This window comes from Thrips palmi, unplaced genomic scaffold, assembly GCF_012932325.1.
Source record: "Thrips palmi isolate BJ-2018 unplaced genomic scaffold, TpBJ-2018v1 HiC_scaffold_3, whole genome shotgun sequence".
In the NCBI taxonomy this organism is placed as follows: Eukaryota; Metazoa; Arthropoda; class Insecta; order Thysanoptera; family Thripidae; genus Thrips; species Thrips palmi.
The window spans coordinates 5,918,789-5,933,602 of record NW_023144630.1 but is presented as its reverse complement, the minus strand read 5'-3'; the positions used below and the strand labels follow the sequence as shown (position 1 = coordinate 5,933,602).

At 53.6% G+C, this 14,814-nt stretch overlaps 1 protein-coding gene across 1 annotated transcript in view; it reads right to left on the bottom strand.

Moving 5' to 3' along the window:
* LOC117648460 overlaps positions 1–14,814 on the bottom strand; it is a 119,799-nt gene that overhangs the window by 62,287 nt on the left and 42,698 nt on the right. The window contains exon 2 of the mRNA XM_034390965.1: positions 4,097–4,311. Within this exon, the coding sequence (XP_034246856.1) occupies positions 4,097–4,311 (215 nt within the window). The remainder of the gene's footprint in view (positions 1–4,096; positions 4,312–14,814) is intronic.

Below are 14,814 nucleotides of genomic sequence, written 5' to 3'. Positions count from 1 at the left end.
GGCACTCGAACCGACTCGTTCGGAGAGCAATCCATTGGTGGGGTCACACGTTCGGTTCGAGTCCTGTGTAGCGACGCTGGAGCTCAAAACGCGTCTAGAGTTTTGGCCGCCTCCAACGGTCTTCCGGCCCACTGCGTTGTGACGAGCGAGCTGTGTGCAGCGTGTCGGGAGGTGAACAGCCTCGCACTGTGATTAACGGAGAGCGGGCGCAACATGTGTGCTCGGGACAACGGGCGAGAAAGAGGAAATTAGAGCGAGACAGAGCGAGACGGAGCGAGACAGAGCAAGCGCCGGTTGTGCGGTTGATGTATGCTCACCAGGTGCTCCGGCCGGCCGGGGCCCCGAGTGGCCGGGGGGACGGCACTGCCGGTAGGACGAAGGGTCTCATTCCTGGACCAAATAAGGCCTCGACGTCAACCCCAGGGCAGTGGCAGGCCAGGGGCAGGCCAGGGGCAGGGCAGGGGCAGGGCAGCCCGGCCAAACGAGGAGTTATGACCGAATGCTTCAAAGGCTCAGGAAATGCAGAAGCAGGACGTCCGACGGTGGGCCAGAAGACCCGGCGGTGGCGGCCGAAACTCTTGACGCGTTTTGAGCTCCAGAGTCGGTAAACAGGACTTAAACTAAACGTGTGACCCCACCAATGGATTCCTCGTTCGGAGAGCAATCTATTAGTGGGTCACACGTTCGGTTCGAGGCCCATTCAGCGACTGTGGAGCTCAAAATGCGTCCGGGATTTCGGCCGCCTCCACTGGTCGTCTGTCACTGTGCATTCCACCAAAACAGCGCAGACCGAGACGAAGACTTTGCACGGAACAGTTCCTGCTCGTCGTGGAGTTGCGCGCGAAACGCGGGAAACCCTCTCACTCCGGGCAGTGCCGGCCCGGACAGCATAAAATACGATATATTCACGTCACAGTCACGTTTGGCCGGGACCACTCCGCCCTTGGCGCTGCCGTGGCGCTGGCGGGCCAAGAGCCGCGCCGTCGTGTCACCAAGTCTCAGTGCTTTTTATGCAGCCATCACGTCACCACACCCACGCACTTATTGCCCCACCGCGGACATTTTTCGACTGGCCGTGGTGACGTTTGTCCTCGTCTCTTTTCGTGTTCACTTCATTTTCCTGCTTTCTTTTTTTTCACTTGAAACCTGTAAGTCGAGCGTAACGTTGAAAGTTCAATTGTTTTGAAGAAACTTTAAAATCACGAAGTTTTCTTTGCAAGCTTAAACAGCTCGAACTTGTTATGGCTGGCTCCTTCCCTATACAGCCCTAAAATGGTTTTCTAAGGTTCTAACAGTGTTCTTTTTCGTCGTTTCAATTTTCCAATTCCCTTGGCTGGTTCAGTTTTCAAGCTTACATAAGCCCCGGCCGCTCTGTCTCTCTCGCACCCGCACGACACACCCGCTGAGAAAAGCAGACAGCGGGCACTGTTCAAATCGGCAAAAGACGGCCTGGTGCAAATCCCCTTACAGCGTGCGCGCCCACAATGGGCCGGCGATCCAAAGGCACCAATGAATTGGCCGCTATCGAGTCCAAAGTTGAGGGAGTGAGTGCGCCACTCTTGATTAGCGCCAACACAATGCGATACGATTCAATGGAACTACTCGGGCAGGGAAATGGTGCCCGGACCGTGGTATGGGTGCTGGTCGGACAACAGCGTATGTTTCCCCAATGGTCACGCAGCTTGCTTTTTAAAGTTGTCCCCACCAATGGATTGCTCTTCGAACGAGGAATCCATTGGTGGGGTCACACGTTAGATTCGAGTTCTGTTTAGCGACTCTGGAGCCAAACAGTCTAAGTTTGCCCCACAATGAGGGCAGTTTTAATGCGCGACTGCTGGCGCTTTCAGCTTCGCGATTTTCGCAAGGGCGCAGACGCCGAGAAAATAGTTGCCAACCCGAGAAAATTAATTTACTGACTTCTTTCTGCTAAGAACATTTTAATCATGATGGACTTCAAAGATGTTCCATTGTCAGAACACTGCGGAATACATTAGCATTGGAATTTTTTGAATTTACCAGCATTTTGATTTCTTTTTATTGTCAAGTTTAAATTTCGACGGATGGCACATCGACCACATTGGTACCACTTCTTCACAACCACAACTTCACAACACCACTTCTTTTCTTTCTCCACACTCTTACACAATAATCAAATTGACTTCGTGACTCCTAGGATTTCTTGAAATCGTATTTTTTTCACTTGAAACCTGTAAGTCGAGCGTAAGTTGGAAAAAATTCAATTCGTTTTCGAAGAAATAGTTAGAAAATCACGAAGTATCTTCTTTGCAAGCTTAAACATGCTCGAAACACTTTGTTATGGCTGGCTCCTTCCCTATTACAGCCCTAAAATGGTTTTCTAAGGTTCTAACAGTGTTCTTTTTCGTCGTTTCAATTTTCAAAATTCCCTTGGCTGGTTCAGTATTTCGTTCTTCCTTTAAGCCCCGGCCGCTCTGTCTCTCTCGCACCCGCACGACACACCCGCTGAGAAAAGCAGACAGCGAGGCACTTGTTCACAATCGGCCTCGAGATCGGCCTGGTGCAAATGCCCCCTTACAGCGTGCGCGCCCACAATGGGCCGGCGATCCAAAGGCACCAATTGAATTGGCCGCTATCGAGTCCAAAGTTGAGGGAGTGAGTGCGCCACTCTTGATTAGCGCCAACACAATGCGATACGATTCAATGGAACTACTCGGGAAGGGAAATGGTGCCGGGAGACCGTGGTATGGGTGCTGGTCGGACAACAGCGTATGTTTCCCCAATGGTCACGCAGCTTGCTTTTTTAAAGTGTGACCCCACCAATGGATTGCTCTCCGAACGAGGAATCCATTGGTGGGGTCACACGTTAGATTCGAGTTCTGTTTAGCGACTCTGGAGCTCAAAAGCGTCTAGAGTTTTGGCAACCTCCGTCGGTCTTCTACCCCACTGTGGAACACCACCAGCGCCCATTTTAAAAGCCGAACCTTAATTCTTGTGGTCTTCGAGGAAAAGGGTGAACTAACAATCGCGTGGGAGCAAGTCCAATAAAATGAGTGCTTCAGGTGACGCCATGAAACGCCCCGCGGCAAATATGAAATTCCTATGCGCCACTAAATCTCTCTGCTATTGCAGGCCATTCTTCCAGCGACTGATATTAGTCGATCGGCTGGTCCGGGCCGGCGGGTTGACCTGCCTCAACACATGTTCGCGGATCGCGGCACCGGCGAGGCGCACCGCGTGCCTGCAGAAAGTTATCCCCAAAATGTGGGCCCGGTCCAAAGTTTTGCATAAAGACCCCAGCGAGCCGCGCTGTGCCCGGCTATGCCGCACTCGCATATAACCAGCCCCTATTCCCACTTCACCCCGCCCCTCTTTGAACCCACCTCTCCTTCCATTTATTAAATACCGCTAAAATAGTACGGCCAAGTTTTAATATAAACACGCTCTGCAGGTAGGGGAGTTGGCAAGGCCCAAACCGAGGCAATCCAGCGGCAGGCGGGCGGCCGCAGGGAAGCCAGATGTGGGGTAAGCAGAGCCGACTGTCCAGGTGCAAGGATTTCACTCTCGTTCGTCTAGTTTCTTCGCTAGACTGCCAGGAATCTAAGTAGCTTACGGAAGTGACACACCAGCTGAAAGTATGAAGCCAATGAAATGACAACCACAACCGTCAACCAGCAAAGGTCAACTGCAATGAGCGTCCGAGGCATCCAGGCTCCAAGCGCTGGCGTGGACTAGCGGCCTTTGACGGGAAGCTGTGGCCGTGTCTGGCATAAGCAGAGCGATCACAGCCAATTAGCAGTTGACCCTTCTAGAGCTTCCCCCTGGCTGAGCTGGCCCGGCATGAGAGGGCCCGGCCTTGCCTCCGGCGGGGTTGCCTTTGGACCAGGTAATAGGGTGCTTTATTTCTGCCCAAGTGGCATCGGATATTGCCCACGTGAGTGGCCTTCACTCACGTGTAAGGTGGGACTCGAGACACTCGCAAAGATGGAACATTAAACTAATTTCCTTTTTAGAAGAAGATATTCCAGAGCTAAAGCCTTTGGCTTGCACAGACACAGACTACTGATGCAAGAGTGCGACACCCGGCGCCACAGAAAAATATGAAGGTTGGCACACTCACATCAACTTTGATCTTGACGCCGTCCACGTCGAAAACTTTGGTGGCGGGGATCTCCTTCGGGACGAACTGGTAAAACTCGCTCTCGTCCCGGAACCACTTGATGGAGTAGAGGTTCTGGTCCTCGAGGTCGTAGTCACACCTGAGGGTGACCGAGTCTCCCTGCACCACTGCCTCGGGTAGCGTGATGGTGATGTTCTTAACAGCCATAGACGCCCCTGCGAACAAGAAGAGGCACAGACGTCCAGTTAGTTCTACAAGTGACTCGGAAGAAACAAAACATGAGTCAGATCTAAGGTGCGTTGAGTCCTTGTTGAGTTCTTTAGACGATATCGCGCAATAGAAACTCATCTTCAGTACCATCTTTAGCGGTGGACATTATGACAGCACCCCTGACTTCCACAACCTGGAGGTTGACCTCTTGCGTAACCAGTCTGGCCAAAGCCACTGCACGCAATTTGATGTTGTTGCAGGATATTTACTGAGGGCCCGTTCTGCCTTGTAATGAGGAAACTGAATTCAGTATGGTGGCTGCACTGAAAGCAACTTGAGACAAACAACAGCACTGCCGGCCAGACTGAACAGAGGGACAGGGACAGAAGGACACATCAAAAAAGCCGCTCTATTCTCAGTTTCTGAATTCTGTCTCAACCAAATGTGATCAATGTGTGGCAAATCCGAAACATCCGGTCGAAAGCGAAGAGTTATGTGAAGCTGACTTTCCCCTATTCATGTTTTGCTTCCCCTTCCCGGCACCTTTACGCACGTTAGCGTCCCGAGCCGGGAAAGGGATCCAAATCACCTGTCGGGATTATTCTTCGGCCAGCCGTTTGATGTGCCGACCTCGTCCGATCTCCCCCGACCAGACGTGTAATCCTGAAAATGATACAGCCGGGCTTGGCAGGGTATTGTACACAGCGAGGTGGACCGCGCCGAGCCTTTCGGCTTCGGGGGGAGGTGGGTGCGAGAGGGACAGCGCGTGCCTGGGGCTGGACTGGGCAGGGCTTGGCGGGGGCATGGGCCGACCCCTCGCCGACCCCTTGCCGACCCCTCGCCGACCCCTCGCCGACAGGCCGCCGGGGGCCTAATCTCAATTTGCCTCGCATCAAAACCCCACTTACACTGCCTTCAACCCTACGCGAGTCGGCGACAAGCGCACAAAGCCAAAGGACGCTCCTTCCACAATTTGCGAGGGGAAGTCCACGGAAGCGCCGGACTGTACCTGTGCACCTGCGTGTGCTTATAAGAAGCGAGGACAGAAGGCACCACTCCAACCGGAAACACGTTTGTCAGAAATATGTGTAAAAGTCGTGCATCTGGACCAAAACCGAAACCAGTAATACCTGTGCCGGTACAGGTTAGCACATATGGATGGTCGACTTGCAACAGGAACACAACCATAGCTACCACTAAAGTCGGCGCCTCGCTGGCGGCCCCGGCTTGCGAATAGCATCAGGTAATTTTTCCGTCAAGCAGAATCAAATAGTGAACGGGAACTGGCCAGCGGACGCACTCCTGCCCGGACGGAAAATGAGGAAAACAAAAGAGGGAAAGCGGAATTGACAAAAACTGTCGGCTAATGCTTTGGTCACGTACTGCACTGGCCAATTAAATAAAATCGCAGAGGGGGACTGCTGCCTGTGCCAGACTGGGCTGGCAGCCTGGGCTGCCGGGCGGCCCGCCCCACCCCAGCACATATTCAGAGCGTAACGCTCGCCCCAAATGAGGGAACAAACTTGGACCTTACTCTCTCTCTGTCTTTCCCTCTGTTCCCCCTCCTGCCGGGAGCTCAACAAGACCAGGCGAGGCGTAGAGCACCCGCATGGGGTCGAAAGGGATCTAGAGGACCGAATCGATCCGCCACACTGTGACGGTTGGAATAGGTAGGGCGCGGATTCATCTCCCTACTATATCGTATTTCTTTGCTGAAGGCGTTGGTTCCGACGTGCTTTCAGACTTTCAGAAAAACAGGGAGTGAAGCGACGTTTTTCGCAGCCCTTTCTAGTCACGGACCATTGTGACGTAATCCCGGCCGCACACATCTGTCCGTATCGTGATAAACAGCGCTTATTAGCGCGGCAGATTGAATGGGGATGGCCCGTTACCTTGCAAAGGCTGAGCAGTGGCTGTGCAGTGGGGGAGGGGAGGGTCCCCGCGGACTCGGCAGACTTGACGTGCGACGAATATTAAGCGGCACGACAGTTATTATCGTGCGCGACGACAGGCAAGCCCGCCGGCCAGACCGAGCAGCCGGCAGTCAGCCTGACCGGGCAGCCACCGTGTGGCCGACCGCAACAGCAAGGCAGGTGGCTGCAGCAAGCCGCAAACATCAGTCAGGACACTGAGGGGCTGATGAGGCCTTGTGGAGTTGAGGGACCCCAACAGGGATTCAAGAAAGATGCTGAGGATGACCAGGTCTGAGGCGGGAAGCAAGTGCCGTCGGACACGGACAGGAAACACAAGGTTGATAACAAGATAAATAAGAGTCCGCCTAAAAGGTAAGGTAGTGGGATTCTGTAAGCGCTAGTTAAGTAGCAAAGTTAAGACGTGAAACACAGCTGTGGAAAATTATGGCACCAGTACAAAAATGCCTAGGGAACAATATGCTCATTCTGAAAAGTGGCTCTAGCCGTTCACAAAATCATTCGTCAATGCCTCACTGTCACCTCCAGCACCGAAGTCGCGACCGAATTAAATATCCAGCATTGCAAACGTTTCTTTGGCGGCAAGCTGCTCTCCGTGCAAGGCGTCGCAGCGCGCCTGTGTTTGCATGACGAATTGCGCACTTGTTGATCCCGGTTTCGACTGGTTGCGCGGCGCTACATAAATCACAAACTAGCAAACGAATAATTTGTTGCGACTTGAGTTTTCCGACGAGGCATAGCTAGGCCTACAGCATGAGGGATGACAGGGGCAGCCTGCACCTGCTGGTCTGCTCTTGGTTGTCAATGCTATCCGCACTGAACTCTCCATTGCGACGTGACCTAAATGAACTCTGGTATCTCCACCAGACTGATAGAACCATCGTATCTCCCGGACGCCAGTAGAACTACCGTACTCGGCCGGCGCCCATAGAAAAGACGTAATTCGGGAGATCTGGCAAGACTATTGTATCGCTTTTTCGGCCTGTTTTTAAGAGATTGAATTGAAAGGTTAAGTGTCACTAAAATTCGGAAAATGAAATAAGTTTGATGTCATTGTCAACCTTTAATATCCCCTTTCATTTTCCAAAATTATAAGACACATTTAACCTTTCAATTCAATCTCCTTGAAACACGTCTAAAAAGCGATACAATAGTCTTGCCAGATCTCCCGAATTACGTCTTTTCTATGGGCGCCGGCCGAGTACGGTAGTTCTACTGGCGTCCGGGAGATACGATGGTTCTATCAGTCTGGTGGAGATCCAGAGTTCATTTAGGACACGTCGATTGGTAGCTCGTCTGAAAACCTCCCGAAGTTCTCTCCTTGTTATCCCAAGGCGAGCGAGAGAGACAGCAGTCGGGGCTTTTCGGACTGGCTGGCCCCGCAGACCCGAACACGGGCGCGCTGTGCCGGCCAGCTTACTGTCAATTCCACCAAACTTGCCGGCAAGGAGATTTTAATCCTCTCAGGTGGAGCCAAGCAGAAATCGATGGGCAGATGAAGGAGACCTTCTGCGTGGCAGCGGCCGAGGCAGCGGCCGCCCGCCTGTTTTGCCCAGAAAAGCACAAAAGAGCCTGCCTCGCTATTCCCGCACGTCCGTGCCGGTCCGTGCAGGTCCGTGCTGGTCCGTGCCCGGCCGTCAGGTCCCTCTTTATTCCACGTACGTCTGGCCGCCGTGACCCTCAGGACAGGTCGCTGTGTGCCGCCCTTCTTTCGCGCGTGTGACAAAACCATTCCTTTGCCACGCCGCTTCTTCTCCCAGCTTGAGCCCTTTGGTAAAGCCCGTGTGTGTGTGTGTACGTGTGTGTGTGTGTGTGTGTGTGTGTGTGTGTGTGTGTGTGTGTGTGTGGAGATGGGGGAGTGCCCCGCCCGGTTCATCAGGGGACTGGGTGGTCGCATTGTTGAATGGCATTGTTATCAAGGCAGCCAGCCCCCTGCCCCCCACCACGTCCGGCTGGCTAGCTGGCGCTGGCTGGCGGGCAGCCCCTACTCTTTCTCAGGTCAGCCAACCCCTTGCGGCCGATCCGCATTCCCAGCCAAGCCCCCCTCCACACCCCGTCCCCCGCTCTGCAACAGATGCGCGCGTTGTTCTGTCTTTGTTATAGTTCTGTGATGTAATTAGCTGTTTGCAGCCGCGCCGTCGTCAACGTGGGGAAAGGGGAGAGAGGCGGAGAGAGGAGAGGGGGGGGCTAACTACAAGGGGCTCTTGTTAAGCAGGTAAATGGCATATCGTCACAGCAGTGAAAGTGGTCTGGTGCTCACTGGAAAGCCGTAAAGGGGCTGTGTTGAGATCGACCCGACTTCGCTGTCAGCGCTGCAAAGAAAGGTGAGTACTACAGGCCAAGACTGAATTTCAAGGAATGCAAACTTCCAAAGTTTTTGCCATGCTGTTTCTTTCAATTATTTGAGTGACTCTGTTCGACCCATCAGGTCAGGACCCGCAGTCACCGTCGTATTTCACCTCTATTCGTCCAATCGCCGTGTTCGACACACTGGTTGCCGCTTCGTTACCGCTTCCGAGGGACGGCCGGCGAATTGAGGCATAACGGGTCCAGTAATTGGTTTACACAACTGCGATGAGCGCGGTAAAGGGATTGGGCAAACAAATCTCCTTCTTATCGAATTAAATCCCCCCAAGTGCCTCCAAAGAGCTCCTTCATCCGCTTTCATCATTATCCGAGTTTTCTTCCGGGTAGGCTCGGTGCCTCCCGAGCCGGGGCTCATTTTGGCACTACAAAAAATGAAAGCGCACGCCTAACGAAGCGCAAGGGGAACGTCCGTAAAGATCCTCAACAATCCGTGTCCATTCAGGGGAAGAGCAGCAGAAATTTGACACGATGTGAATAATTTCTTTTTGCCATCTGGTTGCCCTTTTCTCTGTGCCAGCCGCACATGGCAACACAGCGATTCAGCGCACAGTGGGCCAGAAGACCGAGACGCGTTGTGAGCTCCAGAATCACTAAAAGGGACTCGAACCGAACGTGTGACCACACCCATGGATTGCTCTCCGAACGAGGAATCCATTGGTGGGGTCACACGTTCGGTTCGAGGCCTGTTGAGCGACTCTGGAGCTCAAAACGCATCTAGATCTTTGGCCGCCTCCACCGGTGTTCTGGCCCACTGAGCAGCGGCTCAGTGCGCCGCGTATCTAGAACGCCCACGACGTCCAGGACGCACAGTGGATGTTGACTTTCGCCGTCTGCCTGCCGGCCCGGGCCGCGTCCCAGCCCCCACGCAGCACGCGGGAAAAAAAAGGGAGAGTGGTTTCGAACGCAGGCCCGCAGCAACCATTCATCGTGGTATTGACACGGGGCTATTCAGGCGCCGCACCGCGCGCCCTGCTAGGCCTTGCTGGGCCTTGCCAGCCACCGCTAGGCTGCCGGGCCAGCGTATCTCTCGGGCTTTACTGGCTGGTTACGTCAGCCGCCTCCAGGGCCTCCAGGGCCCTCAGGCACACGCGTCGCGCCGTGGTCGCATTGTGTTGCGGTCACCTTCGGCCAGCCCCGACGTCTGCCCACAGGTCAACGCCCCCCAGTCCGAACTGTCCAAAGCGACTGACGGCTCTGCGGTCCCCAGCACCGAACTACCGATAGGTTCCGCGTTTCAAGCGCAAAGTGAGCGGGTGGCAACACGCGTTTTGAACTCCAGAGTCGCAGTACGAGCGTATGACTCCACCAACGAACTCCTCGTTTGGAGAGCAATCCATTGGTGGGGTCACACGTTCGTTTTGAGTCCCATTTAGCGACTCTGGAGCTCAAAACGCGTCCGGGATTTCGACCGCCTGCACCGGTCTTCTGGCCCACTGTGCGCTCTAGTCCAGGCTTGACAGAGTACTGTCATCCCAGCTTCCTGCCATGCACCTGAAGGCAAGCCTGAAGGCCACCGAGGGCGATTACTCACGCAGTGTCGTAAGCCGGGGCGGGGCGAGGGGTGGGGGAGGGAGGGGATTTGGACCCCTGGGAACACGCCAGGGACCTGCAGGCGGGCTAGGCCCGGCTGGGCCGCACACACGATGCGAGTCAAAGTCGCTAAACAGCCGCCCCGCCGGGCCGGTGCCCTGTTAGTGGAACACAGCTGTCGAATAAGCTGAGCAGCGAATTCCCGACCGCCACCGTCCCCCGCGGGACCGAGCTTATTCGAGCCACGTGTGTTACGTGCAACCGGACGGACATTTTGTCCGTCGGAATCTAATTTAGCGAGGCCCGCTTTGAGAGGCGTGGGGCTGATCTACTATCCACGCACGGGCCGCTCCAGAAGGAGGCCTTCTGGATAAAGGAGCAGGCTCCAGCCGGGCCCTGGGGACCGCCTCACAGTGGGCCAGAAGACCGGTGGAGGCGGCCAAAACTCTAGACGCGTTTTGAGCTCCAGAGTCGCTAAGTGGGACCCGAAACGAACGCGTGACCCCACCAATGGATTGCTCTCCGAACGAGGAATCCATTCGTTGGGTCAGACGTACGGTTCGAGTCATGTTTAGCGACCGTGGAGCTCAAAACGCGTGTAGAGTTTGGGTCGCCTCCACCGGTCTTCTGGCCCACTGTGCGCCTGACCCTCAGTCAATACGTTCCGGTGCCAAGGCCCCGATACATATTGGGGCGTGCTGGCTCGCCAGGTGCAAAGTGGCCCGCACGCACGGAGCGCTTGGCGCGGGGGAGAACCCCGCCAGCCGCTCGGCAACGCTCCAGCTTGGCTGTCAGGACGGAGCTACTTGGCACGGACTGCAGTTAGCCTGAATGCCGGCCGTAGTACGGACCCCTCCCAGCCGTTTGCTCGCAACGGCGGCTACGGCGCGCGCACTTGCACGTTTACACCAATTAAAAATCATGCGCTGCCATGACAGTACGTACTCTCCGCGCGCCAGGTGCTCGGCTTGATTTACTAAGTTTTGATTCTTTGAATATGGACATTTAGAAAATGTGAAGCTGAGTTTACATTTCTCGTCATTTCTCAGCACGTGTCCCACCAATGAATTCCTCGCGCAGAGAGCAATCCATTGGTGGGGTCACATTCGGTTCGAGTCCCATTTAGCGACTCTGGAGCTCAGAACGCGTCTGGGATTTTTGACCGCACTGTTAAAAAAAGTCTGAAAATTCAGACCAATTTTTTCAGACCTAGTGGTCTGAATCTGAAATTCAGACTTGAGTCAGAATTTTCAGACAGTTGGTCTTAATTTTACACCTTGTGGTCTGAAAAATGAGTTTCGGACTCAAGAGTCTGAATATTTGGATGGCGCGGTATAAATTTTCGGCGTCGGGGTCTTAAGACAGTCATTTGTAGTAGAAGGTCTGAATTTTCATCCTGCGCAGTCTGAAATTGACGCTTTATTTTCTGATAAAAGGCATGACTGCGTTTCAGGTGCTATGGACCCTGAATTGCTAGAGCAGTAGTAAATGAACTTTTGCTCAGCTAAGCGAACGGCCGTCTAGTGTTGAGTTTAAAATCGGCCTGCACTCCGCTGGTAGCTGCAGGATGCGACATGTTTGCCCTGGTTCCGGCCTGGACCGAAGCCCGGGTCACCCGAGCCGAGCCGAGCCGCTCCGGCGGCGGCCAGCCGAGCCAGGCACACCGAGCCGAGCCGGGGCGTTCGGAAAATCACCGCTGACCGGCGTGCCGGCCGAAGCCTACCTGCGCGGGGCGGGGGGAGAGGAGGGGGCCTTTAATCCCTCGGCCACTCGGGATTTCTGGACACTTTGCGTCAGTTTTAGCTTGTCTCCAGAGCAGTGCACATCGCATCCGAATACAAGTCCGCGTCGCGTGTCATCTTTCTTGTGACGCTCCGTCGTGAAGCAACGTTTTATGTGTTACATCGGCGCTCAGCACAGTGTGTACAGTGCCGTTTTGCCTTCGCCTTTCCGTGCTCCAAAATTGCTTCGGGTGCGTGCAGTTACCACTCTGAAGCATCCGAAATCCGCGGCAAGCAGGCTGTGAAAGTGGCGTAGCCTTATACTGATATTGCGTCTTCCAAACTAAAGGGACGGGTGATGAGGGAGTGGGTGGCGTTTTGGAAATTTGTCACTCCTCTTTCATCCTCGTCCCCAAAGTATTTTCATCGTGCCGAAAAAGTTTTCACAAAGTGTGCCTCTGGATCCAACATGCTGCTTTCCAGTGTTTACAGCTGCATCTTCTGGAGTCTTACATTCGAGGACTAGTTTTTTTGTTTGGGAAGCTCTCTCAGCAAAATATCATATCTAGTTAAAGTTTTGCGCAACTTTGGGTGCTACATTTAACAAAAAGAGCTGTTTTACAACTGCTCTATTTAGTGCATGCATTCCATGTTTCTCAGCAATTTAAAATATGCATCTCCGAAACATAATATACATCCTGACAAAAGTGGTAATTTTATTACCTGGGCGGCTTAGAATTCAAACCCGCGAGGTGAAAAATTCAGACTGCCATTAGTCCGAAAATTCAGACTACCTGGTAGTCGTAAAATTCAAGGTACATGCTAGTCTGAAAATTCAGACGACAGGTGGTCCAAAAATTCAGAGTGTGCGGGGGTCTGAAAATTCAGACCACTGGGTTTCAAAATTGACTTCATCCTAAAAAGTCTGAAAATTTCGACTTTTTTTTTAACAGTGCGCTGCCACCGGTCTTCTGGCCCACTGCGCGCCCAGACAGCCACGACCGCATAACTCATCGCGAGCGAAATTTGGGGCCCAGTGCAGTGCAGTGGTGAAACAGCAGTGCAGCAGTATATAAAGTTGACGCGCTGGCACGACTGCGGATAGTAAAATTGAATCGGCAGGCCCGGCTATACAGTGGCGGAGGCGTGCACGGCAGTGGCGCCACTGCAGCCACTGCAGACACGCCAATTCCTCCTCCCTGCCCGCCCTGCCCATGCACCGCCAAATGTAATCCAGCCTCGAGAGTACAATGGTAAGAGAGAGGACTCGAACCGAACGTGTGACCCCACCAATGGATTCCTCGTTCGGAGAGCAATCCATTGTCGGGGTCACACGTTCGCTTCGAGTCCCATTTAGCGACTTTGGAGCTCAAAACGCGTTTGGGATTTCGACCGCCTCCGCCGGTCTTCTGGCCCACTGTGTTATGACAGTTTGTCCAGCGGGCCGAGAACTGCTCGCGACCTTGCCCGCGGTGCCCCAGGGTGCCCGTACATCACAGACTACTCAAAGGTAAGCCCCGGCGGGAGGGGAGCTTCGCACCGGTGTGGCTTTGGGGCCCCGGCAGGCGGATTTCTCGTCTCTCTCGCACTCACGGGGCGGCCCGTCGCGGTGCGAGAGGGACGGCACCGTTCGCGCCCAGCCCGCAGGGCCTTCCAGGGCCTCAGCACGCCAAATCCCTTCCAGTGTGGCATTAATTAAAGCGAGGCTCCAGGAAGTGGCTGTTTTTCCTGCTCCACCGGTCGGCGCGTGTTCCACGGTCCAAGGTCTTGTCTCGGGAATCGTCTGAGTCGCGCGATGAGACTGTGTCACAACGATGCGCAAGCAGCACTGTGTTCAGAACATGACGACGGAATACCTTACACACAGTGGGCCAGAAGACAGGTGGAGGCAGTCAAAACTCCAGTCGCTTAATGGGACTGGAACAGAGCAGGTGACCTCACCAATGGACTGCTCTCCGAACGAGGAATCCATTGCTGGGGGTCATATTTTTGCGGTGCTGCATGCGATGCTATGGCAGCAGCGCAGCTCAAACTGCTTGCTTAGTTGAGTGTGTTAGTGGTTTGGCAGTGCGGAAGGCGGGCAGGGCGGGTCGAACGCCAAAGGGCGGCGGCAAGCCGGAAGCCCAGCAAGGGTCGGTCTGCTCTTGGAAGTCGATCCTCATAACTGAGTAGGATCGCAAATTGGAATTCCATGGAAAGGCTGGGGGCAACCAGGCCGCTCCAGGGGCTCCAGGGGCTCCAGGGGGTTGCAGGGCAGGGGGCACTAGGTCAAGAGGAAGTGCCACCAGACCGCGGGGCCGCCAATGGAGCACATAACTCCCGTCATTTTGTAATACTTTTACTGCACATTTGGAGTACAGCCGGGATTGCAATATTCACGCGATTGATATCACCCCGGGGATGTGATAGTTAAGTTCTTGCAATATTTTGCTATATTGCCAGTACATGTTTGAGAAATTGAATAATCATGAGGGAGTCTCTCGAGCATTTTGAGTTCTGAGGACACGTTTAGAAACTCAACTTGAAAGAGACAGGAAGAAGCACTTGCAACGCGCACCTCGCCATCCGGGCTCAGGAGACTGTTTCCGAGGGTCATTTACGTCTCTGTGTTAGGGATGCTAAATTACCGGTAAAATTCAACGTTACGTAAAAAACGGTAATTTACCGTAATTTACCGTAAAATTGGTAATTTTCGGTAAAATTCGAGTTTTTGGCTGATTTATCAAATATTCATGTTTTCCAATGTATTTAAAGTGTAAAAAGGGGTTATTTTTATTGATATGACAGTAAATCGACAAAATTTACAAATCAGCAGATAGGGTCAATATTTATTAACTGATCAACCAATTTCAATTTTACAAGAAACCCACTGAGATTTCAAACGCTATGAGTATAGCACGTATGGTGCAATGCACTGAGATATCGCACCATACGTGCAATGCCATAGCCATATGCATGG